At 38.3% G+C, this 26,615-nt stretch overlaps 2 protein-coding genes across 3 annotated transcripts in view; both read left to right on the top strand.

The window, feature by feature from the left end:
- The window catches only part of SLC40A1 (solute carrier family 40 member 1), a 179,242-nt gene that overhangs the window by 106,370 nt on the left and 46,257 nt on the right, over positions 1-26,615 (top strand). The gene's annotated exons all lie outside the window — the stretch shown is intronic.
- COL5A2 (collagen type V alpha 2 chain) overlaps positions 25,550-26,615 on the top strand; it is a 98,229-nt gene continuing 97,163 nt past the window's right edge. Inside the window, exon 1 of one of the 2 annotated variants that reach the window (XM_053983057.1) lies at positions 25,550-25,775. In XM_053983057.1, the coding sequence (XP_053839032.1) occupies positions 25,676-25,775 (100 nt within the window). In that variant the 5' untranslated portion in view covers positions 25,550-25,675. Of the gene's footprint in view, positions 25,779-26,615 lie in introns of both variants that reach the window. The other variant, XM_053983056.1, reaches the window with a different exon arrangement.

Genomic DNA, 26,615 nt, shown 5'->3' with positions numbered 1-26,615 from the left:
GAGTTCCAAAAGGTCTGTGTTTAGTCTCCAATGAATGAAAAAAAGTTCCCTGCTCCTACTGAAAACTCTCTCATCTTTTCCAAATAGTTTCTGTGTGAAACAGAGGATGCGTCTGAGCAGTAGAGGTGGCAGCAGTTCTGCTATGCTTTCGCTACAATGGGAATCTGCAGAGAAGTTCTCTCTGTCTGGAATCCAAGCTGAACATCCCTTCACTCGAGTAACATGCCCATGAAAAGGCAGGATAACAGAAGGAAACCATGTCCCCTGTGTCTGTGCTCCCTGCTTAGGGATGCACACGAGAAAAGCCCCAAATTAACAAAGCCTGAGTGAATTTCAGAGTGCTTTCCTTTCATGAAATGTTTGCTGCTTTATGTGCTAGCTGTTCCTCTTTATTTATATACCACTAAACCACTTGGTGGAGAATATTTAATTAGGAAAAAAATATTGCAACTTCAATTTTGATTTTTATTTTAAATTAGTTTCTAAGATTAGAAGTGCAGACATTTTAGAATAATGATTCTTAGAATTTTAAAGAAATATTGATTCAGTGGGATTTTTTAAAATTTGAAAATAGTGTTGAAACTTGCCATATGGTTGTGAAAAGATTTTTAGGTTATTCCAATCTAAAAACCAGAATCAAAACTGCATTGTGTCCTTACTGTTCTTCATACTTGTACAGAAGCAGTTTATGAAGCCATTGTCTTAGAGAGGTGGGAGTTTTACACAGACCTCCATCAGGTAGAAATCGGTCTGCAAAGAGCAAAGCAGAGGAAATCAGCCTCTGGTTGCTCAGTGCTCTTCAACAGCTTTAGCATATGACATGCAAGTTCTCTGTCTGCGTTTCAGAAGAGAGGAGCTGGTTACAGCATGCCCTGGCCAGATTCCAGCAGGGAACTCCAGAGCTCCATCTGCCAGCTCCCTCCTGCAGTTACAGACGGGTAACTCTTGCCTAAATAAAGCATCCACCCACTGCAGACTCTCTCCTGTGCACAAGTACATGAAATATGCACAGTTTAAATATCTTCATGCCTATGTCTAAATAATCTTCTAGTTGTGATAACATGGCAGCTCCTCATTGGTGTGTGTTACATGGCATGGATGATCGACCCCCACCAAATTCTCTGAAATGCTGAATTTTTTTTTCCTCATCTTTGAGCATGATTTTAGCTTTAGAGAAATATTTTTACTCTCTATCAATTCAATACTGAAGAGGAAATTGGCAGAAATTTCTTTTTTAACAATGTCTAGAAGTATCAAGTGCAAAATGAAGTACTATTATATAGGAGCTGGCAATCTCTGTGAGGTGAAGTGGAGAAGGCCTGGCATCTCTCAGCCTGAGGATACTGGAAGGAGGGAAACTTCTCTCTCCATCCAAAAGTAGGATTTAGGTTTTGCAGCAGGCTTTGACTTTTGAAGACATGCTTCAAAGAAGCAGTCATTATAGTTTTATCTACAGGACATCTACATTGCTTGTCATGCACAAACCAAGATCTTTAGCAGGATGTGACTGAGCATCTTTTCCAGCCCTGCATCTTGTCTTTGCTTATTCTAAACTGGCTCCTTTGAACAAGAGACAATAAGAAAGAAACTATACAACATCCTCCCAGGAAGCAAAATGTTTGTTTTAGTGAAAAGAGAAAAGGAGATGCAGTTCAGCAGAGGCTCCTGATTTGAAAGACATTTGCAAACAGTGGCACAAGGCAGTATTAGTCTGACATGATGAACATCCTGGGCCAGCAGTTGCATTGCCTTTTCATTTTTTGCAAACCAGAGAATTTTAATCAATTTACCCTGAGCATTAGTGTTATGTATGTAGTTTATGCAGACATTTTCTGACTCCGAAATAAGTAACAAACATCTTTATTTGATGCTGAAAATATATTTAATATTACTGTTTGAATGTATGTTTCTACTGTTACAGAAAAATAACAATTGTAGAATCATTGCTGTGCTGCTGTTTCTACAGTCTCTGTAGTTGGATGTGAGGGAAAATGAAGTTCCTTATCTCTAGTTTTCAATAGATTTTGTTTTCCCATTTCCCCAAGGTTTAAGAAAGCAATTGCTCTTTGGCAGTCAAATTTGCAAATAGATTTCTTTGGCATATGTGATTCTGGCATACATGTCTGTTGATAATCAACTTTACAACAGAATGAAAATAAAAAAATCAATGATGGTAATTTGATATTTCCTTGATAATAAAAGGGTTATTCAGTATGTATTTTTGTACCCTAGCCCCAGACTTATGTTAATTGTTGCTAAACTCCTGCAGAATGCAATTATTTATAAACTCTTGTCAGTGTCAGAAAAATGGACAGTAGTTAAAAATCTGGGCATATGAGATGCAAGTAGGACTTTTGCAGTGATAGGATTTCACTGTTGGATTATGCTGAGAGTTCTCACTCAAGAGATGGCTGAAAGCTTAAGTAATTTCTTTTTTTTTTTTTTTTTCTACTGGGAAATAAGAAGTTGTTTCAGGCTTATGTCAGAATCCATCTGAGTGGGTATGGAAGCAGGCAAGTTCCAAAATCACTTTAAATTAAAAATCAGGCCAATGATAGCTTATGTTCCCTGCAAGCAAAAATTTCTCAGTATCCAAATATAGCTTTAAAATACGTGGCCCCAAGGAAGGATTAGTACCATCTTATGATAAATGTGATTAAATAGAAGAGTCTATTTGAAGTTCCTCTGGAATTTGCCACTCCTATATTTGTACACCTACAGCTACTCCTGGAGGAAAGTGAGTGAAAGGAATTTTCCTGGGATTTATATTTGAAAACTTCTAAGAGCCAAGGAGTCTTAAATTACTCTAAAATTTATTGGGAATATGAGAATGTGAGTCTATTTTCTTTTTTTTGTATTTTATCATATTGCTGATAAACAAAATACTGTGATATTTCAATAACAGAACCCAGAGAAGCTGTCAGTCTTGTAATGCTGTATAAGGTTTGGTGAACTATTGAGTGAATGGTTTCTATTTTGAATGTCTAGTAAAATGATTGTGAAGAATACACAGATTGAATTTGCATTCTGAAACAGAATTTTGTGGTGAAGGGAAGGAAAAAACATACAAGGGCTATTGTCTAACAAACAATCACAGAGCAAAAGTATAAAAAAGAATTCTAAAATGTATCAGTTTAATCTCCAGGTTTTGTGAGACGTAGCAGGCTGTGGATCAGGGTCTTGGCAGAAAATTAATGCATTTAAAACTTAATGTGAAAATACAGGAGGGCATGATACAGGCAACAAATGTTCAGGGAATTGTGTACTGTGGTAATTTGGTAGATGATGGCACCTTGTGGCTCAATGGATCTTCTCCCTCCCTCATTTGGGTGATTCCTCATATCCCCAGGACTTTTGTCTGAACAGTTATTGTCGTAGAAATCACCAGGTGAGCAGTTCTGTAAATGACTGGTAACACAGTGATGGTCTTTGGTACAGAGGTGGAATTTTTGTGGCTGCTAAAGCTATTGTAGCCATAGGCACACTTAAGGGATCAGGAGGTCGTGTTTCCCTGTTAGATGATGCCCTCATACTTCATTCTTTTTGTATGGATTCTATACGTGTGTATGAATATGTGTGTGTAGAGTGTATACATTTATAGAGTAGCGTGAGTGAATTTTGTGAATGGAAAATTCTATTTTGGCAGCATATTAGGCAAAATGATTGGGAATTAAAGAGATTCTCTCAGGACAGTAAGGCCTCGGTTTGTGGTGTTGTTGGTTTTGTTGTCTTTTTTTTTTTTTTTTTTTTTTTTTTTTTTTTTTTTTTTAATTTAACTGGAAATAATACTTGTGAAATATGTCATGTTGATAATACTAAAAAATAAAATTTATCTTTTATGAGAACAGATTCAGTTTGGACAGGTATAGATCAAGCTGTTAATTTATTTACCCTAATTCAGAGAGACAACTTTAAAGCATGTTTCAGCCTCCAGGGCATCTTTTGATTGATAGTTATGACAGTTTATGTACTAACAACACTTGTTCACTAGAAAATAATTTTGAAACCACAGATCGCCTATGTAGTCATCCCACAATTTAACTTTCAGTCATTGTTGGAGTCAACTACATTTGAATCACAAGCCTACCAGGTGATTGGTGAAAATATTTGTTTCTCTATGAACCCTCTGGATCCTCTTGTCTCACCAGAATTACTTTATTTAGGCACCTAAATAAGCTGGTATTTATTTTAACACAATTAGGGTAAATAATATCGGTAACTTAGGAAATTGTAATCTTGGGCAGGGTTATGAGAGATGAAAGGAAAAACTGTGTGTACAAGGTGGGTGGCTTTTACAAAATAGAGCAAATCCATTTAATAGCATACCTTTAAAAATTCATGACCTTCATTCATTTTGCTGGTGTCTCCTTAGCAATGTAGGTAAATAGGCTGCCTTTGACAGCTGCAGATACTATGATAGCATACAGGCTTCGTATTACAAAAGATTGAATAAAGTCTGCAATTCTCTGACACTTCTGCTACTCTTAATGCTGTCATAAGTGCCTCTTCCCTCTTGGCGGCTACAGTGTTAATTTTTTACATTGGAAAAACTTGGCTGATGGTGAATCATCAGACCAGCAACTACTGGCCTTGTCTGTAATGGTGTAAGTGGTAGTCAGATGCATGTGAAGACAGTCATTATCTGAGGCAATGCTGAAATTACAATATTCTAGACAAAAAAAAAAAAAAAAAATCAGATGCCACAGTAAAAAGATTGCATTGTGAGCAGGATACTTAGGTTACTTAGGGTACTCTGAAAATTACTACAGAATGATGGGTCATTTCTTGTTTGAAGAAGACAGGGTTGTTCATATGTAAGTCTCCTGAGGAACTCTAGACATGATGTGTCATATTTGCCCTATATTTTTAATATCATGTGCTATATTACTGTGTAGCTGACTTTTAAGTTGCAGTCTTAGATGTGTTCTTGATGTGTTAAGTTTAGAGTCATCTATATTTAGCAAGTGCAATGGTTTTCAGGATAGCGTTGCTCAACCATTTTTTGGCATATTACTCTGTCAAAATGCAGGGCTTGAAAGAGGTTTGTGCAGAATTCAGTGCTTGGTGAATGTAAGTTCATTCTTAGCACACTAAAATGGCAGCAGGTCCATGAGGACTGAAGATTCACAGCCTATATATTTTTAAACAATGGAGAACACTTTAAATGGGCCACATTTAAACATTTTACTGTCAGAGAGATACTATTAATACTTTAATTAAGATTTGTCCTTAGTCTGCTCTTCAAATGCCTTTTAGACTCAAACCAGAAACACAAAGTGCTTCAACGCACTGTTAAATGACTTACGCTTTCTGTTGAGTCACATCCTGCCCCTGTCTTAAAGGAAATGAACATTGGAGACATTAGATTTTATGCCAGCAATGTTTAATGTGAAACACTTGGCCCTAGCAGACCTCATTTTCTTGCTCATGCTGATTTTGCAGATCAGTAACTGCACTTATTTCAGTGACACTAGTGAGATTTCTTCTTGGAGAGCAAAGCTGTGTTCACAAAGGGTAAAATACAATCTTCAAAATGCATTAACAATGGCTTCGGGAAAAGCAAGAGTTTTTAATTTTCTACCCTACATGAAGATATCCATAATTTCTGCACTAAGCTCGTTATGCTAGCTAGGAAAGGCAATATGAATTCATTGCTGCCTGGACAGAGAAGGTTGTTCTCAAAAGAGAGCTTGAAACAAATAATTGTAGTGTAATTTTATTTTATTGACATTGGTAATTAGGCACAACAGTTGCTGTGAAGTTCTGTAGGTGCATTAGAGACAGAAATAAAATTAAATTATATATTTTCTGTGTCTCTGCAAATTATTCTGCAGAGATCTGTTTTTTAATGAGACAGAGCTAACAATTTTTCTATCATTAACCAGACCAAAATGTCACTTTGCAAGATGAATTTTAGTTAAACTTCTGAATGGTTTCATGACTGCCTTGAGATTTCGATTAACTTTTTCTTTACACGGACTACAATATTATTAATATCCAAGAGAACATTGAGCTAACATTGTAGCACAAATGCCTTGCTCAAATGGAGAATTAAAAATGGGACATATTTATGCTGCAGTGGTCTGTGAAGTGAGTTGCTTATGGTTGATCTGTGCTGATAAAAGTAGTCATCAAAAAAAAAAAAAAAAAGATGGGAGGGAGAGGTGCAGTTTTAGGGAATTTTATGACAGCTGCCTTGAAGGTGGAGAGATGCTCCCTTATTTTGGAGAAATTGTTGTAAGCAGCCAGAAAAGTCTGCTCTAGAAGCAGGATAGGAGAAACAGTCAGCAGAGCATGTCCAGTTTGTGGCAGCTGACAGGCAGGAGGTGACTGTGCTTTGCTTCCTTCTTGCAGTAGGACAAGGCTCTCCAGCTCCTCCAGAAAAAAAGGCTGTGCCCAGAAGTTTGTTCCAAACTTTTTTTTCTGGTCATAGTGCAGTATTTCTCTTTGGGTTCAGTTTTCAAACTTTTGAATGAATTTTTTAAAAGTGTTGAGGCTTTGGACATGTAACTTAGAGTTTATACCACCTTGCTTTTTAAAGATGCGTATGAGGTTTGAGCTCTTGCCCATGTTTGCTCAGCAAAGGTATTTTATTAATTAAGCAATGAAATATGATTGCCACACCTAGTTTAAAATTTTGTAGGTATTTTTAAAGTCAGGAGGTGTGCAGAAAAAAACCTATTCCAATTTCTTTTTTCACAGAATCATAGAATGGTTTGGGTTGGAAGGGATCTTAAATGTTATCTTGTTCCAACTCCTCTGCCATAGGCAGACACACCTTCCACTAGACCAGGTTGCTCCAAGCTCCAGCCAACCTGGCCTTGAACTCTTTCAGGGATGGGGCATCCACAGCTTCTCTGGGCAACCTGTGCCAGGGCCTCACCATGCTCACAGTAAAGAATTTCCTCCTAATATCTAAGCTAAACCTCTGCCCTCTTTCAGTTTGGATCCATCTCCCACTGTCCTATAACTAAATGCCTTGTTTTTTTCCTATACAAATGTGTAAACCATATTTATAAATCTTAGAAATATACATTTCTAGAACAACAGATTTCAAAAGGTACCATCTGCACTGTTTCTTGAAAACATATTGAAAAGGTAAGACAAATGAACTGTTTTTTTAAAGAAAAATGGATATTTTAGAATGTCTGGGGCTGCACATATTCAAAATAAGATGGTTCTTTCCTCATCTTTTTCATTTCTTTCACTTGAACATAGTTGTGGAGAAGCTTAACCACTCTGGAATACCAGACTACTTTGGTAGGAACATAAATGATGACAGATGCAGCTATTTTGGGGACTTAGAGCTGCTAATCCATGTAATTGTAAAAACACATGAAACTTCATAATGGCTTTTTGGTACACTGAAATGAAGATGTCCACTTGCACTTGTCTTTGAGCTTAATTTTAAGAACTCAAGGCAGTCAGACTTCCCAAGAAATGGGGGGTACCTCAAAAATAGAGTCAAAATTTTGGCAAGCCATCTAGCAGTAAGTGGAATACGCAGTTTGTGCTTTCCCTGGAGTGAAAATCCAGCTGTGATCCCTGAGGATGTCAGTAGGCAGGTTTGCACTGGCCCCAAGCTAGGTCTTAAATCGTTTAAGATCCACTGCATCACTGCAGTCAGAGGATCACCTACTACTGTCTGCTCTGAAATGCCAATATTTGATGATTTAGAGTCTCCTGTTAGATGGCACACAGCTGTTTCCTTTTATTATGCATGGCTGCACATGTGAAAAGGCATCTCTTCTATAAGCATAGGTTGGAAAAAATTCCATCAGAGAATCAAACTTGTCCAACCTGTGTAACTTGGACAAAGCTTTCCTTGGAAGCATAGATTCTTGACATAATCTGTCAGTGATGGGTACAAATCAAATTCATTTGAAGATCAGAACTGTAGAAAAGCCAGTTGGCTTCCAGGTTAAAAATAAGTTGGATTGAAGTGACAATCTATTTCACAACAATTAATAATAATAAGATGATTTACTGAAAAATATCTATAAAAATACAAATAATATAAAGATAAATCTAAGTACTATATATTAGACATCCATTACAAAGATTTTCAAGAAAGAGAAATTATATGTTTTTACAGAATTATTTCATGTAGCAAACAACAGGACACAAATTCAGTGAAATATCAGTGTAGAAAACAGCATTGCACAATTGCTACATTTTGTAGCAATTTTGTTCCTGTTTGTGCCACTCAGGTGACACATCTAGCAAAGGGACAAACATAAAAAGGAAGTGTCCATAGGGAAATTCTGCGCAGACGTTGGGCTGATGGAAGAGCAGCCCACATTACATCCTATTATATGGTGGTGGCAGGGCTGCATTGTTCATCACTAGTTTTAAAGGGTAAGAGTATAATTAAATTGCATTTCTCCTTTGACACTAGGACACAGTGTGGTAAAACTGATGGCTGCCTGTAAAAGTTTTTTTTGACAATCAATTAGACTTGCAATGACTGAAAATCATTGAAATAGCAGGCAACTGAGTGGAAAGACTTCCAATGTAAAAAGTCAGTTGCTTGTTTTATACAGTTTCTCAACCTGTGTGTTCCCTGTTCACTTGAGAGCATACACACATGCTTGGCAATGCAGGAAATGATGCATAAATCATTACTGCAAGGTCAGTAAATTCACTACTGGAAGTTAAAAGTTACTTGTGTTCAGAGAGAAGCAGTAAAACCTTTCAAATAGAGGCTGTAGAATTGAAATAAAATTTGAAAAAACAGACAAATATTCTAATATGATATGTTTCTACTTTGCTTTAATAATGACTAATTTAAATTTTTGCATTTAAGGGAAACTGTATCTTTGGTTCTTTGGTCTTTTCTGGAAATGAGAAGTATCGCCATTAATGTGGAAACCACTTTTTTATGTTTTATGGGAAGCTTTTACTCTCTATATTTCTACAGAGTGATACTTCAGGTAAAGCTGTGACATTCTGTGTCTGAAATTTGACTGCTCTTCTACTTTTCTGCCAGCAGCCCACATGCTCCTGGCACTGTAGCTGCTCTCTGATTCTTAACCCCTTTCTTTCTGTCTGGATCTGGTATGTAGGCTCTTGGAGCAGGAAAGCTGCAATAGCAGCACAGAGGTCTCAGTGTTTCTGTACCCCCTACTTACATCCCTGTCAGACAGCTATGGTTGCCCACTCCTGTGGGAGTTGCCATCAGGGATGTAGTGTATTCCTGTCAGGCTGAATAGGTATTTCACCATCAGGTATTCCCAGTGCTTTGGTGAAATGCATTGAGGCCCAATAAGCTTATTCAAGGAGTTTCATTTAATTCAAGTGCCCGTATTATCCCTCAGTTACCTGCTCCCATCATGATGTTCATTTCATTTCTGTATGGCAGAGCTGCCAGGACATGGGCACAATCTTGGGTAAGAGCTAAAACATTGGCTCAGAGAAGGAATTAAGAATTTGCTTTTTCTTCAGCTTTCTGGTGTAGGACACCTACAAATTGCAGCCTGCAGAGCTGGCACATTACAGCACTGTTCCCCTGCACACTGATGCACTCTGAGATCAACAGTCTGATCATTCCTTCCAGCTCTGGGAGTATGAATATTATATGGACATGTGGATGCTTTTAGGCACAAAACCAAATTTCATCCTTTTCTTGTCTCTCTTCCCTGTAGTTATTTTGTACCTTTCTGCTTATTCTTTTACTTAACATTTGTCTCAGGTATCTTCCTTAGTGCCTATGGCCTTCATCTTATTTACCGAGGAATGGGGTTTAGGTGCTGAATCTTCTGGCTCCAAGTCCTCTTCCATCCCTAGCTCAAATAAAAGTGAATTGCTTCTACAAAAGTAAATGCAATAGAAGCACTAAACAGTATTGAGGACAAGAATGGTATGTGGGCAGGGGTAGTTTTCATATTTCAAGACACATAATCAATAGTGCTAGTTATCCTAAAATACTGTTTTTACATTTTGATCTTGCTTATTCAGGCATGATAATGCACCAAATGTAATGAATGGTCTTAGCTCCAGTTTCTCCTACTGCTGGCCTGTTCTTTTAATTTTGTCTTGTTGGGTAATTTTTTAGTGTAATGGTCTGTATTCACTTCTGGACCATCAACTTCATTTATCAGGCTAATTCAGTATTTCAAGTTTTCCATCCACACAGGCAAACTGATGAAACTCTCATCTCATCTGTTGACATTGGCAAGCTTCAGTCAAGGCATTGCTGATATTGCTTCTAGATCTGCATTTTGTGATCTGTCATGACATCCTATAATGTGGATTTTCCACTGGTTTCCAACATACCATATGCAACTTATGTGCAGTTGTTATTGCTGTCTTTCCCTTTGCTAATTTGTTAATTTCAGATTTTTCAACTTTATGTTATGCTAGGAACTATCTCCACATGGTAGCTAAATAAATTTTAAAAACTTGAGGAGTGTTATGGACACTGACTCCATCTAAGTCAAACTTCATAGTGGCTATTAATATATGGTTATTGCTATTTTCAGCTGTGGGCAGAAAAACAAAAATCCATGCCCATTTTACTAGCTATCTACTTACTGATTTATCTGTGTGTGTGTGAAGTTGAAATACTTTTAGCCTGAACCCAAGGCACAGCTACTGAAGCATGAGAATAAAGGATGAAAGCAGTTAGGGAATAAACACCATGGCATGGAAAAATACCGTTGCATAGTGTTATGAAGCAAGTTATTGAATTGCCCCAAGGATGCAAATATTTTCTAATCTTATTTTGAGTAGGTAAAATATACCATGCCCCAAGTTTTATTTTTCCCATTACCTGCTCAGCCCTCCTGAATTTGAAGACAAACAGGACCTCTTATAGCATCTATTTTTAAAGGATGGCAACCTAGCACAAGGAGTGTGCACATAAAACACATTGTGTTTTCTTTCAACTTAGGCATAACCTAAGTTATGCACATAATTGTACATAACCTTGTATTTAAGCAATGTAATCTTTGTGCCAAGACACTTTGGTTTAATGCTTGAAGTGCCCATGAGAATCTCTCAGATCACTGACAGCCTCTGTGTCATAGTTTTTGAGGTGACATGATGCATCTCAGAGTGACATGTTCATCTGGGTGCAGTTGAAGAATTTTTAAGTGAGATATCATTTTCCTCTACAAAAGTAAAAGTACAAGGCAACAGGTTTGTGATTACTTCAGTTGCTTTCAAAAATAATTATTTTTCTCTTATCTTTTGCATGTCATCCAAAGATGAATAAGCTTTAAAATCTCATTTTTAGCCATTATTAACACCTTGCATTTTATATCAATGTTGCATTACTGTAGAACCATCTCTTCACTGGGTGTTAATAAAAAGCAATTGCAAAAATGGAAAGCAGGCTGTAGTTTTCTCTCTAACTTTTTTGCTAATTCTCAGGTTTTCATTCTGTTTCACACCTTTTCTTTTAATATAATAGATATCTACCAGGTTAATTAAAAATAAGGTTACCTTTTATAAGCAAGTAGTAGACCATGTGTTACTTTTGAGAAATATTTTGGTCATCCTTTCACAAGACTTATTATTTCTGCAAATTAAAAAGGTTACCATTATTTCTTCAGAGCTTTCTTGGAGTCAGGAATACCTTAGCCATTGAGTCAGAACCTCTTCATTTTGCCTTTTGATAATTTTCCAGTTGCAATGGTTGTCTGTGTTGCTTTTTCTAAACCCTACATGTGTAAAAAAAAATTCTAAGTGAAAACAGACTGAAATGTGACTCATCCTGCTTGTCAGGGATTGATTTGCAGATGTAATTTTGCTTTCTATAGTCAAAACCTGAGAATAGTTATAACTAGTCTAACATGATATTATGTTTCTGTTCAACTAAATTAAATCTCAGTACTTTTAAAAAAAGTTTCAGTAAGAATTATTTTTGTTCAGCCCTCCTATTATTAAGTAAATTTGAGCACTCCCCAAATGAGTCCTGCACTCCGGCATGTCTTACTAGAACTTAAAAATCCAGCAGGGAATTTTTGAATAAAAGAGCAGCTTTTATGTTTCAGTAAGAGAGATTCCTGGTGGATGACTGCACAGCTGTAGTAACCTCGTTTTTCAGGGAAAAGTGAGGTATTCCTTAGCATAATGCTGAATTTCCAATCTCCCTCTGTATTTTCTGGGGAACTTTGCTCTGAGCCAAAAAAAAAAAAAACCACTTTTAACATTGCATTGCTACAGAAATACACAGGAAGTTAATTTGTGATACATTGTAAATTCTTTGGTTTCAAAATGCTTTAGCTCACAATCTCTTTGCTTGCTTTATTATTTTATTATCCTGGCTGGGAAAAAAAGACTTTTAAGTTCTTATGTGGGAGGAGGAGGGAGGAGCAAATAGATAAACATCTGAGAGAGAATTACAAAGCTGGGAAATAAAAATAGCTTTTGAGAAAGCACTATGAAATGAGTCAGACTTTTGGTTAGGGACTCAGATGGAATAGGGCTGGCTGTGTAAAGGAGAGAGCCAGCTGCTGGGGGATGGCCTGGTGGGAGGATGCTTGGCCAGTTGATGGAAAGGGGAAATCTCAGGCACGTCTGTTGCTTGAAGAAGATAGGATTTTAAAGTCAGATGATTTATTTCATGTTTCTCAGCTCTCTTAATCTAGCCAGAATAGTGTTTCTTGGAATTTGCAGACCTTTGAATGTCCTCAGTTGGGCACTTGCATGAAGCTTACACAGAACTGTCTTTGAAGCAGTTTATGGCTTTTGAGCTGGTTTGAAACAGTTTTGGTTCTCTGTTTGGCTCTGCTGTAGCCCTGACCTGCTTTTAAAGCCCTAGCAGCTTTCATAGCAACTTAAAGGGATGTATTTTGAACCCTAGTGAGAGGTGGAAATGGGTCCTGAGGAAACAGGACCCTGCCAAACAAGGGATCAATTGTGTCCTATCCCCAGAGCTGCTGCGTGAGCCCTTCTGGAATTTCATCACTGGGTACAGACACCAGCAGCTCTCCTCATGCCCTGGTCTCTTTCTGAGGAGTGGGAAAGCTCGGAGAACAAGAGGCTGAGTCACATGGATGAGCCCTCCTTTGAACTGGCATGTGTTGGGCAGCCAGGCTGAGTCCCTCGCTGTCCCCTGGCAGTGTGGGGACAATGGGAGGAGCTGTACTGCTGTGAGCCACAGCTGTCAGCAGCTGCAGATCCAGCATGCAGAGCTAAGACTAAGCTAACACAAAGCCAAAAAAGTTGATTAGTCTGTTGAAACATACTATGGCTTTTGCAATTTCAAATTATAATCTGGCCTACAGTCATAAAAAGCCATGAAAATGAGCAGTCATTCAAAAGATCTGCAGCTGTAGGAGACTGTTTTGCCCTCAACAAATGTATAAAATGTCAGTTAAGTTTAATGAGACTGACACAGGTGCATTGATGACCTTGGGATTTCAAAGTATTTCATTTTTTGTTTGAGTACTAGTGACTGAATTTTCCTGCCTGGCACACAGCTGGCTTTCTTACAGAAATACTTATCTCCAGTTAGCCATTTAAAGCCCCCATTTCCACAATGGGAACAGAGGATTGCACAGATGAAGGACTGTGCTGATTTCACCTTATTTCCCCAAACAAGTTCTGTAATTACTCATTGAGTATACACATAATTATAAAACTGAATGTGACATTACACCCTTAGGGGGGGTCATTCCACAGAAATTCTGCATTCATCAGTTCAAATGTGAAAAAGTAATATTTACATGAATTGTTTGCTAGCTCTTTACTTTAGAAGTACATTTGCTTCTAAAGGGATACTTTGTCACTCCTAGAGGATATGGAAAGAGTATTCATAGGGAACATTTTCCTAGATTGTTAAATCACAAACAACTGAAGTGCCTTAGACATAAATTTTCTTTCAGAGATGGAGGAAATAGGTGAATTTGTAGAATTCCAGGACCAAGAGAGATAACTTGGAGAAGGACCAAGTTCAATAGGCCTGGTGTAGATCATGCATGTTTCCTAAAGAAGCAGATCAAACTTCAGTTATGTCTGTCCTCAATAATATGGATAGATTCACTTTTGAATAAAAACAGGAAAAAAACATTTAGAGCATGCTTGTCAGGATAAGTATTAGACACATATATGTTTAGAGAGGAGTACTGTAGACACGCCAAGCTATAGGATTAAAGCCTTCCAGTAACCCCTGTGTAAATGTGAGTTAATAACAGACAGAACTGGTTTTGGTATATCCTTCTTATTGATAGTGGAGAAGAATTTCCATGAAGGCTGGTAAATATTCAGAGAGCTAAGATTCAATGGCACTTAGAATAATTGTTTCTGCAGTTTCTTTGACTAATTTCTCACCATCATTAGAAAAACAGTATTTGGCTTTGGGTTTTCTGACACTGGCTGACCTCTGTGTTCAGGGCATTTAAAGCTGATTTGAATCTGACTGTGTAAATGTGACACTAAATAAAGCTTGAAAATAAACAATTGCAAACAGCCTTTAGATGAATTGAAGGATTTACTGAAGCATCCACTGTTGTAGAAACTAATGGTTCTCTGGGTACAACACGCAGAGTTTTAAAACCTTACAAGAACACTGAAGGGGTATGCTGTTGAAAAGGATCCAGCTTCATGAAAATGAATCATTCTATGATTATTTAGCTGTTCTTTTCTTTCCTATATAACTTTGAGTAGTGACTTTTTTTTGGAGTTTGAATACTTTAGTTCCTGCAAAAAGTGCATGGTTGGACCATGTTCTTGTTTATAGAGACCTGTTCTCTGCCAAAGAAAATATTTGTCTGTGTACCACTCTAAGTAAGTACTTCCTCTAGTCTATGTGTGTGTTAGGTTCAGCTTGGCCTTCTGATGGTCTGTTGGAGCCCATATATAAGATTGTAGGCTTTTAAAATTCCTTGTTATAGGTCTAGCAGCAAACATTCAAATAGCCACTGCAAGATTGTCATAACAACATTGTGTTGAGGTCTGATATTCACAGAGAGTGTAAAAGGTTTCACCTGCCTTGTTTGTTTTTTTCTACCAGAATCTGTATTTTGTCATTTTGCTGGTGACAGGCAAGTTGCTTTCCTTTGCCATGGTGGAAATCCTATTCCAGGACCTGCTTTAGCAGGTCAGCGGGCTGAGTTTCTTCTAGTACTGATCCTGAAGCTGTAGTGCAATGAGCTCTTTGTGATCTGTTTGTCCCCCCACTATTGGAAATGGCTTTATTCTACAATTTGAGTGATTTTTCAGGGGCCTAAAAATTCTCCTTCATGACTATAAATAGTATTTTTAAAGATTTGTGGCACTGAGGAAGGGTCAGGAGTAACTTTTCCCCCTTCCCTTCTCTTTCTATTTTCTACACTTTAGAAACCTCACAAGATTATTCAGAAGGGCTGGTGTACAAGCCTCAATCTAAGATTTCAAAAATACTAATATAAAGAAAAAGAGAAGATATATTAAATAAACTGGGTCCTGAAGACTGTCTAAGCCCTAGGGATATTTGACTAAATGCTGATGACTTTTTAAGAGTTTGCTATATCCTTGAGTTAACATCTGCGTGGAGCCCTGTGGCTTCAGTGGGGCTTGTGAGACTTTTGACAATTCCCAAGGGAGTCTTGCAGGTAAGACTGGGATCATTGTCAAGTTCCTGACAGGACTTTACCTCTGACATGTGTTTGCTTTCTCTTCAGAGGGACATTGTCAGAGGCTTCGTGAATGCAAATAAATTAGGTCAAGATTTTATATTAGAACTTTCCCTATATTAGAAGAGTAGGACTAGAATTTCACACAAGTCTCTTATTCTTAGGTGTAGTTCTAAAAAGAGTTCCAAGACACAGATAAAAAAATCTGAAAATTCTTCCAGCTTCATTAAAATTGTATATGAATTGACATTTTCTATTGCAACCTTTGTCAGTAAAAATAAAAAATATTATATGAATTGATAATAGCAGGTAGTTAAAACTTGCATTCTAGCTGCAAAGGATAAAGTTTTTTAACACTAAGCAAAACCACATATTTTATCCTGCTTGAAATTATCCTTCATGTAATTTAAACTTTGCTCTTCATAGGAGAATTAGTGCATTGCTGAATGTTGGAAGTATACACAAGAAATTGAACAAGCATTTTCACCTTTGTTTTCTACCCAGTGTATGAGATGTTTAAGGATAAAAATATCCAATTACAATCAAACATTTAATTACTAGTATCCTAAAATCTGTGGAACATCAAGTAATTTCTATTCAGGCCTCTCTTCTTCCTAAAGATGTAATTGGGAGCGTATTTAAGAGACAATATAATGGTCACATTAAATAAACAAAGCCAAACAATCCTTCTGAAAGTACCCTGAATGATTGGTAGGAATATCATGATCAAAATGATAACACAATATGAGATATCAATAAACCAGCCTGATTACAAGAAATACAAGTTGCAATTAACTCATACTTGGTTTTGTGGATGTGTTTGTGCCTGGATTAAGTAAAAAAAAAACTTAGTCTAATAAATTTGGAATATTTTTGACAATTAGAAATATAAAATAGTGGTCATGGAATGAAGTGGACAGAGAATATAAAAAATCTGTCTTCCTACTGCCCATGTGCAGAGCGTCCTGCAGTGCCAGGGCTGTGTCTCTGAGCAGCGGGAGGCTCAGCGCGTGGGGGCTGCACTGCTTGGGTGCTTTTCTGCGTGGGTAATTTTCCACAAGACTGGGTTTGGTTAGGGGACCCACACAGAAAGCACCTTTGCTGATGGAAATAAGCCTGGTGAGAGAGATCTCTGGGGTTTGCTCATATTTTGTGTGGGGCTTTTTCACACGTGGCTCAGTTTGTGTGGGCTTTGCTCAGTGTAGCAGTGGTCAGACTTGATTTGGCTGCTGAGGTAATGTGGGTGTAATTTAATGTCCCAGCAGATTTGAGGGAGAGTATATGTGACATGGTCTGGTACTTCTAAAGTACCTGAATATAAATAATCTATGCAGACCCTTGCTTTCTAACAAGAACCCTCAATCTTTCCCAGATAGCAAACAGCCATTAACTGAGGGGAAAACGAGCAGTCCCGTTACCTGCTGTGGCTGTTACTTATCTCTGGGTTACATTTCAAACCACCCCGCTGCTGGATGCAGGCTTACAAGGTGAGGTTGTGTTCATGTGCTGCAGTGGCACCAGGTTTAAGTATTTCTGCTGCTGCCACAAATGACATAACAAGAGGTATAAGAAATTTTTGCACAGAAGTTTTTGCCTGCAATGAGGATCTTAGGGTAGGGGGATTTTTGAGAAGCAAATAAGTTATGCTATTGTGGAAATGTACAACCATCTTTAAGCTTTAATAACTATTTTCTAAAATGACTGAGGCTCATCTAAGCTATTAATCTTTAATAGGGTAAGAGACTGATTTCCTGAACTACATCATGAAAGCAATCAGTTGAGGCAAAATAAAGCATATCAGTGAGCATGGAGAGTAGATATTCTCTTCCACAATTTGCTTCGGTCCATTAACCAGATGAAAATCCACTTGGTGATGGGTCATAACTTTGAAAATAAGCCTACCTCATAAAGAGTTCTGCATTGAAATAAAAATTGCAGAAAGTTTTCTAAAAGGGCTCAGTTTGCACATTTTTTCACAGCAAAAATTAAATGTAAACTTGATGAATTGTTTCTGAGTAAACTATGTTTTCAATTAGCACTTAATGTTGAAAGGCAGGTCCAAAATGTGCTCCACACATGCATTCACAGAATCTTAGTGCAATAAGGCTCATAAAAGCTATAAAATATTGGAAAGAAGACAGCATGGAAAGGAAATGGAAAAGTAAAGCAGGCAGAATAAACCTCTTTTGCATTCTCTATTTGAAGCTAGACACAGCTGTACTGACATTTATTTAATGTTCTGCGCTTAGAGCTCTAGTAGTGACACCAACATCCCCAGTGCTAGAATTATAACTCTGTTATAGAAATTTGTCTTTGTTTTAGCTTTGTGTGAATGTGATGCATAAATTCAAGTCTTATATCCCCAACTTACACAAATTCTGATTCCTTTTTTCCTCCTTTTTCTCTATTACTTCCTTCCACTGTTGCTATTCCCCTTTCTTTTATTAATTATCAATAATTTTGTCCATGTTGGCACAGTTTTTCCCTGACAGCTTAAAAGAAAGAAATAGGGAATGTCCATGTCAACATGGAAAATACTAAAAATACAACAAGTTCTTTTTTCATGATTTTTAAAATTTCTTTTAAATTAGGTTTTATGAATGCCCTAGTTTTCCATTTATCAGATCTTACCACCTGATAGTGGTAAATCCTATTTTATAGAAGAGGACTCACTTTTAAGAGAGAATATAGCCCTTATATAAATTAAATTTTCTTGCTAGAAGAAAAATGCTGCTCAAAAGAATCAAAAAGGATCATCTTGACTATTCCAGACCTTTAAAGCAGATTAAAGTTTATGTATTAACAGAGTGATGAAAAGATGGGTAAAAAAGGGGTGGAAGCTTCCATGGCAAGAGAATTCAGCAGCTGAAATATTTCTGCTAACTTCAACAGGGGCAATCTTTCACCCTGTGTCTGCTGCTTTGAGTTGGTGTCAAAAATGTGTGCCCCAAAATTATTAAATCTGTTTCTTCTTACTACTTAAAGATATTGAATAATGTATTTTAAGAAGGTTACCTTATAGAAAGCTGAGCAATTCCAGTAAGATGCTGAGCAAGCTAAGCTCCTTTTGTCAATGGAGCTGAGGCCTTTCCCAATTTTAAATAGTAAGTAAGTGGAATCAAAGTCACTTCAACTATCCAGGACAAAACCCGATATGTTTAAAACTGGGCTTTTTCTGGAAAATGTAAATTTAATATAGGGAATTATATCATAGAATATGTTGAGTTGGAAGGGACCCATCATAATCATCGAGTCCAACTCATGGCCAAGCACAGCACACCCCAAGAATCCCACCATGTGCCTTAGAATGTTGTCCAAATGTGTCTATAGATACTGAACATTCACTAAACATCTGCTAAGGTTTTTTTACATGGGAAACAATATCCTGTGTAAATTGATCCCTTCAGTCTTATTTTATAATGTGTGTAAAGTCACAGGCACTTTGTTTCATATGGATGTAGTAATAAATGTGGGATTTTAGGGGGGAAAATATATTCCTTATTTTAGTGGCCCTTTCCCTGTGAGGGAAGACACTCCTTGGAACTGTCTCCCCTTTTGGCTTGCACAGTGCCCCATCTGCTCAGGACACTCCCTTCTGCAGGCCACCCAGCGTGGTTCCCCCATAGCTCCCTGCAGGCAGCAGGCTCAGGCCCAGAGCAACTGCTGACAAAGTCTCATTTTGAACTCACACACATTCCAGTATTTGGTTACCTTGGGGTTTATCTTACTTGGAAACTTAGTCTGTAGAGTTCGACCAGTAACTAACTTTCCTTTGAGCATTATGTATGTATTTTTTCCTAAGATTAATTTTAACGTACGTGTTTTGTGACTGGCTTGGTGATTCCAAAGTCCCTCCTGGACCTGCTTTAGGCATTCTCCTGTCACATCTGTAGGCCAGCTCTGTTAATTGGCATGCAGTGTGTACAGGCTTTTCAGCATTTTAGTTTGCTAGGAAATCAGATGTAACTTGGGAGCAATGTGGTTTGTAGGACTGCATTCTGAACTTCTTGCTCATTTTATGGTTGGTAAGAATGTTGCTACAAACTTAAATGTTTTATTCCCCAGGTTTCAAGTAGATGACTCCATCAGCTTTGGATGTTCTACAAATTCAGTTCTAGGGCTGAAGATAAATGCTTTAAAAATAACAGTGTAATGATAGGGAAAACAATTGGCTGGGGTATTTTCTATACTTTGGTCACAGCCTAATAGTGGCCAATGGGGTGTTAGTCCATGAGACCAAAATGGAAACAATAGGCTCTTTTCTTACCCAAGTTGGAAAAATTATAAAGACAGGAGAGCTGAACACAAGCCCAGGCAGCATGATGTGCTAATATGACTATTTTGCTTCAGGTAGCTGAGGACACACACTCTTAGATCTACACCTCGCACATAAATACCGCTGACTTTGGGGGTTCCATCTGCATGTGACTTTAGATAAGAGTATGGGCAATGAGTATAACTGAGCTCCACATCATCTTCCTGTTCTTTCAGTGGGGTCATTGATGCTTCTGACATTTGTGAGAATAAATTATGTAATATTTCTGAATATGTGAAACCTGCAGCAATTTAAATTTTAAATTAAAATTCACATCCGTTGAAATAAACAGCAACAGATAAAAAACTTCAACAACCATGGATGAAATCAATAGATAAGATTTTAATAATGTCCTCAGTTTGCACAATTTAAACTCTTAAAGACAGATACAGTGGTTTTTTTTCCTTGAAGACATATTATGTTATACTAGGACATGATAACAAGTTACCAAAGGCTCATTTTGTGCTTGGGGCTGCACTGAGCATATTAAAGCACAGTTCAGTGGTCTGAAATCTGTGTTAAAACAAAATTGAAGAATGAAAATGAAATAATACTATTTTAAAACTGTGGATAAAGTTTAGTGGTGGTGATTAAGTAATCCTGAGCCTCAACACATCTTATAACAAGCCTATGCCCACAAGAGAATAGGGTTAAAAATAAACTTTCAGCCAAATTCTTTCTGTACAGTCCCATTGGTTTTAGTGATTCCCTAGATCAGAAAATTATTTCAGTTATGAATATGCTTGTTGGATAGGTCTTTAACTCCTTTTTCAGGGACTTTCAGTCAGTGAAAAGGAACAAAATAAGCTATCTAAAGGTCTTAAGGTAAATTAATTAAATATTACGGAAAAAAAAAAAAAACATACAGTGAAGGCCATCAGTTGGGACACATTTGAATTACAGATTAGCATTTGCCCTTGCCACTTAAGTGGGTAGCTTGCTGTGATCCTTTTATATTCTCACTTAATCAGTTTAAGTTCTTAGGCAGACAAAAGCCAGCTTGACAATGAATTTGTAATAAAGAATAAAATAATGATGCTGTTTTTCCTGTTCTAGGTAAAGAATAATTATAATTTTCAGAGGACTTCATACAAGATTTTCCCTAATTATTTCCCTAATTAATTACTTGACTTTTTTTTTGCTTAGACTAATGTTGAGTTTAATTGAGACATTCTAAAGGAAAGGCTGCCAGTGCCAATAACTTATTGAACTTACTGGGTTTGGAGTTCCTCATAGCAAAAGCCTATTTATGGTGACTGATATAATCCAAGACTCCTCAATAGCAGTTTTAAAGCAAAGTATCATCCTATGTCCCAAAATTAAAAATAAACGGCAACAACATTGCAAAAGTTGAATGCAACCAAGAAAGATATCTTTCCTCTATTAGGACTTAAATTCATTTATTAAACCTTCCTACACATAGGTTGACGGGAATATTCTCCTACAGCTAGGCAGTAGAGTTACTGCTGTAGCATTGTTTAAATCTCTAGCTGATACTAGTTTTTTTGGTGGATTTCTCTGCAGCAAGATTATGATTTTGAGGCTGTACATTTTAGAATCTAGTCCATTTAAAATATGATTGAAAAGTAGTATAATATTCCTCTGTTTTCATTCTTGCCCTTTTCTGTAGTTTCCTATTACATTTTCTCATTTTAAATAGCAGAATTTTCTCTCCTTTTACTATGTGAAAAACTTGTATAAAATAGGGAAACTGATTCCTTATGCAGTAATGGTCTTAAAAGTGCAAAGTGAACACACTTCAAAGGTAGAACTATTTTCCTCTCATATATTATTTCAGTCATGTTCTTTTTAATGGTTAATTCCAAGAAAGGGCAAGCATTTTATGTGGACTATATTTTTGCAAGTTAAATGTATGGTGTGGAAATTTGCTGCTTTTTTTTTTTTTTTTTTTTTTTTTTAAGCTAAGTGTGTGATCGAAGAAGTTATACAAGGTGGAAATTTCAAACAGCACTTAGAGTGGATTTAACTGCCTACATAAAACTTGATGGCAACTCTCACATTGGTGTGAGCTCCCTTTGGTGAAACCGCACTGCTTTTGAAAATCTTGCTTGTCTTTGAACAGATGCCCTTTAAATTCAGCTACAGTTTATTTCCAGTTTCCATGAATCCACTGATTACATATTGATCTAAAACACTGGTCCAGGTTCCCATATGTAGTAGATAGCTTGCTCATTTATATGAAGATACTTTTTATCAGCTTGTTACAGATTAATTTAGAACTGGAGCACTGTCACACTGTATGTAACAGTGAAAGGTGTGAGAGGCCCTTAAATTCCATTGGAGAGACCCTCATGGAGATTGGATTTTAATTGCTCATACGTATGCATGCTCAGATGCATCTGAAGCTGCTAATTGGGTTTTTCTAGCCTGACTTGGAGATTTTGAAAGGTTTAAGTATGTGAATTATATTTTAATATATTTCTGCATCCTCACAATTACCTAAGAGCATTCCCTAGCCTCATCTATCACTCACAATGTGCTTTGACTTTTAAGTAATTTTTAATTTTACATGTGACTTTTAGGTCAGTTAACTTACAGTACTGACTTATTGGCTAAAAGTAGGTAATATCAGCAAACAAGATATTAGGGAGTATTTAGTTACATCTTTTTTTTAGAGTATTGTATCCTGACATTTCTAGGAGTGTCTTAGATTTGGGGACAGCTCTCATTTCACCAAGACTTTTTTAGAGCTTATCATTGAACACACACTGCTTTTGTGTGAAGATTTTGCTATTGTGTTATTATTTCCCTTCCTGTTGTATAAAGATTCTTAAAAGATGAAAGTTGTTCTAATGTGAAGCATGAAACACCTCTTCTGTTAGGATAGGCTGGAGGAGTTGGGGTTGTTCAACATGGAGCAGGCTCTGGGGAGACCTTACAGTATCCTACCAGTACCCAAAGATGTCAGAAAGATGGGGACACACATTTTGACAGGCCCTGTTGTGATTGGACAAGGGATAATAGCTTTAAACGAAAAGAATGTAGATTCAGACTAGGTATAAAGAAGGATTTTATGATGAGAGTGATGAAATACTGGAAAAGAGATCCTGGAGAGGTGGTGGATACCCCATGTCTGGAAACCTTCAAGGTCAGGCTGGACAGAGCTCTGAGAAGCCTGGTCTATTGGAAGATGTCCCTCCTTGTTGCAGGGGGCTTGGACTAGATGACCTATAAAGGTCCTTTACAACCTTAATTATTCTGTGGTTCTATTAGAAAGTGATTTTTAAATCATTTTTCATCTCCTGTGAGTAATCAGCCACAAACTGGTAGCTGAGGCAATCCTGAATTCAAAGTGTCCCCTGCTGGTGGAAAGAGCCTGGGTTTGTTTCCTACTTTTCCACACTTATTTTTCTGCTGAGATGGACTAGACAAAGAGGATTTAGTCCTACCACTTCTGCAGTGTCTCTGTCTACTAAATTTGGTGTGGTTATTCCTCAGAATGGGGTCATGGGTGTTGCACTGGGGGTCAGTGCCTTGCAGCCCCTTTGGCCCATGGCTCCTCTCAGTATGTTTCTTCAAACACATTTGCTGCCCATACTGTTAGCTGAATGTGTAACAATGAAGGTGGACTGGAAAAGAATCTGCTCCAGGAGTTGGGGCCCAGGATTCTCCTCCCAAGGAATTTTCTTCTTGTGTAAGTTTTCCTTGGCACAGAAGAAAAATGAGCTCCAAAAAAGGCTTTACTAGTGAATCCATGACCTTGGGCTAATTTGTGAAATTCCACATTCCTCTGTTCTTACAGAATCCTAAAATCTATGGAAAAAAAAGTGAAAAAAAAACATTGGAGAGAAGTTGCTGCATAAATATACAATATCATTCTATGCAATGTTGGCTTCTCCCCTATTGAGAGGAAGAGGGGAGAAGTGACACTGAGCATACTTGGAATTATTTATCTGCCCACTCTTAATTGCTTGGTCTGACTCTATTCACAGTGGTGCTACCTGAAGATTTTCTGTCACTCATATCCAATGGAATACTATCAAATAGCTTAGACCTGGAAGTGAATTTGTTTAAATGAAAAATGATAGACTTAATGATTCCATATGATGCTTGTAATAAAACTGAAACCATCTCTAGGTGCAGAACCATGATAAAAGGAAGCATTTATAAGGAGACATAAGGGGAATGGATTAAATTAGTATCCTTTTCTATTCTATTGCTCATCTGTTTTAGTTATGTGTCATAATTTGTTGGTGAGACCAAAGCAGAATTAGATATGAAGGGCAACTTTTAGATATCACTGTAGGAATCTCTCCTGGGAGTGAAATGGTAGAAGGTATCTTTGAATACCTCAGAAAAAAAAAGTGTCAAGACAGCTTGGTGCAAGAGAGTAGGGAACTTTGATGTTCTCTTTCAGTGTATTTTTATGTTCATCTCTGGTTTTGTTATTCAAGTAGATTTGATGTAGCATTGCAGTGCTGTGCCATTTTCTGGGTTACCTTTCTTCTTCTGGGCATTCTGGACCTTTGAAGAATCAGAATAAAACTTCACAGGCTTTAGGATTCTGCATCACTAAGAGGTGCTAAATCATCCTGTGATTAGCCAGAGAGTTTCCACTCTGTATGAATCCAGGTGAAGATGTTTACTTCAAATGGGATTGCTCTCGAGCTGAAATGGCTGAACACAGAAAACCTTCCAGCAGATGATCTGCATTTCCCTGCAGCAGGTATAGATGACCCCATTCTTAGCTAATGAGGGGATTAGTGACTGAGCTTCCTTTCAGCAGACCATAAACACTGTGGGAAGAAAGAAATTTAACATTCTACTCCCAGCTGCAAGTGATCCACAAAAGAGAGATTTGCTTAGTGCTCACGCTAGAATGCTAATTAAGGCACATTGTTAAGGGCTAAATACTAGGTTGGGGCTTAGGTAGGTTTGTCAGGGAACAGGGGCAGAGAGCCCTGAAGAAAAGCAGGTAATTGGATAGTTTGAACGGGCATTCTGGTATTAAAAGTATAGAGCATCTTCCGGTGATTTTCAACAGTCTTCCCAACTGGTAGGATAGTAAATATCGAGCACGTAGGCATCTGAGGAAAGATTATTCAACAAAAGAATTAATTTGAGAATGATTATTTCCCTTTGGGTGAAGGAGGCTTATTTCCAAATTCCTGAAGCAAGCTGCCTTATTTTAGCTCCGTGAGTCCCTCTCAAGGGACTGGAGTCCCACTTGATAACACAGCGAGGCAGGGGGCAGTTATCAGAGGAGAGGAGGAAATCCTCCTCTGGAGCGCTGGAAGTGATCGAGTTCCTAATAAGGGAATCGGCTCCAAATAGGACTATACCCTCCATTTCCAGGAAGCGTGTGCCGGGTGTGGTAAAAGCAGAGCTTTCTTTTCCTGACAGCTTCTTAAAACTCTGCTTTTGATTGCTTAATAAATGGTCCTGAAAAAGCACATGCACTGCACAGCAGCAGGAAAGTATCCTGCAAGTATGCTTGTAAAGAGAAAAGTTCAAGGAAGAGTGAAGCCAGCTCTGATTCGGTTATTTACCATCAATCAGACTGTTGCTTGGCAGGGAGTGGATGGTTAGGAGCCTGAACGAGCTGAAAAGGGGCAGGAAGAAAGTGGAGGCAGCATTCTTCCTATTTAAAGCTGCATCCCCTGAAAGGAGTGTTTGCAGACTGCACTGGAGCTGGTGCTGAAAAGAGGGCTCGCAGACTTTGTCCTGGAACTGATGCGGAAAGGCAGAACGACTCCTCAGCTGGCTTCATGGTGCTAAAATAACCTTACGATTCTGCACTTTTTGCTGCCCAGGGAGGATACATGTCTAATATCTAGGCATGATGGCAGTCTTGGTACAAACGAGAACTTTTTTCATCCTCGCTGCTTTATTAGGCCGATTTGTAACCATAAAAGCGCAAGAAGTGGAAGAGTATGAAGGTGGTGAGTTTCTCTCTACCTCTAAAACAATTACCATAATCCCCCCTCTTTGCATGCAGTGTGTTTATTGTGTGATTTGGCTAATAAGTGGAGTGGAAAACCTCTGGGATACGAGAGTAAGACTTTTGCTTTCACATATTGAGAAGGGGGCAGAGAGGGGTTTGCTCTTTGGGTTTTTGAGCGGAAGAGCGAGGTTTGCGGCGCTCGCTGCGGGCACAGAGCGGGAGGGCCGGTCAAAGGCCAAGTGCTGCCGCGGGGCGCTCGGGCTGAGCCCCCCGTCTCGGCGGGGCTGTGGCCGCTGGGAAGTTCCCAACAAAAGAAAGGGCTTGGGACGCGGCTGGAGGACAGCTGGGCAAGCGAGCTGGGAGAGTAAACACCGAAGCCTCGCAGGGTGGAGTCGTTTGCGCTGAACTACATCTGCTTTCTCACATTCTTTGTTTTAGAGAAATACAGAAACGTGGATTCTCCCTTTTTTCACCCCTCCCCCCTCCTCTTCTTTCCATTTTCCCTTCTTTCCTTCTCCGGCTCGTTTTCCCCCGGGTTCTTGCGGAGGGGCTGCCTGACGCCGAGGATGGCACAGAGCCTCCCCTCCGCCCGGGGGCTGGCGGAGCGAGGCAGCGGCGGTTCGGGGCAAGCTCCGTGCGGGCAGGAGCGCTGGCGAGCTGCGAGCCTCACCCGCCCGACCTGCGCTGTCTGCGGCTGCTTGGTAGCCGTTCGTGTTTAGTATCATTTCAGTGTCTGCGAGAGAGATACTGATGGTCAGGAGAAGGCGTAGTGACTGTACTCTTTCATCAGTCGGGATGAATGTCGTGATCTGTGCTGATTTCCTGAAATGTGAGC

Source organism: Vidua macroura, chromosome 7 (genome assembly GCF_024509145.1).
Source record: "Vidua macroura isolate BioBank_ID:100142 chromosome 7, ASM2450914v1, whole genome shotgun sequence".
In the NCBI taxonomy this organism is placed as follows: domain Eukaryota; kingdom Metazoa; phylum Chordata; class Aves; order Passeriformes; family Viduidae; genus Vidua; species Vidua macroura.
Note: the sequence above shows the minus strand (reverse complement) of the source record. Positions and strands in the feature narration are given on the sequence as shown.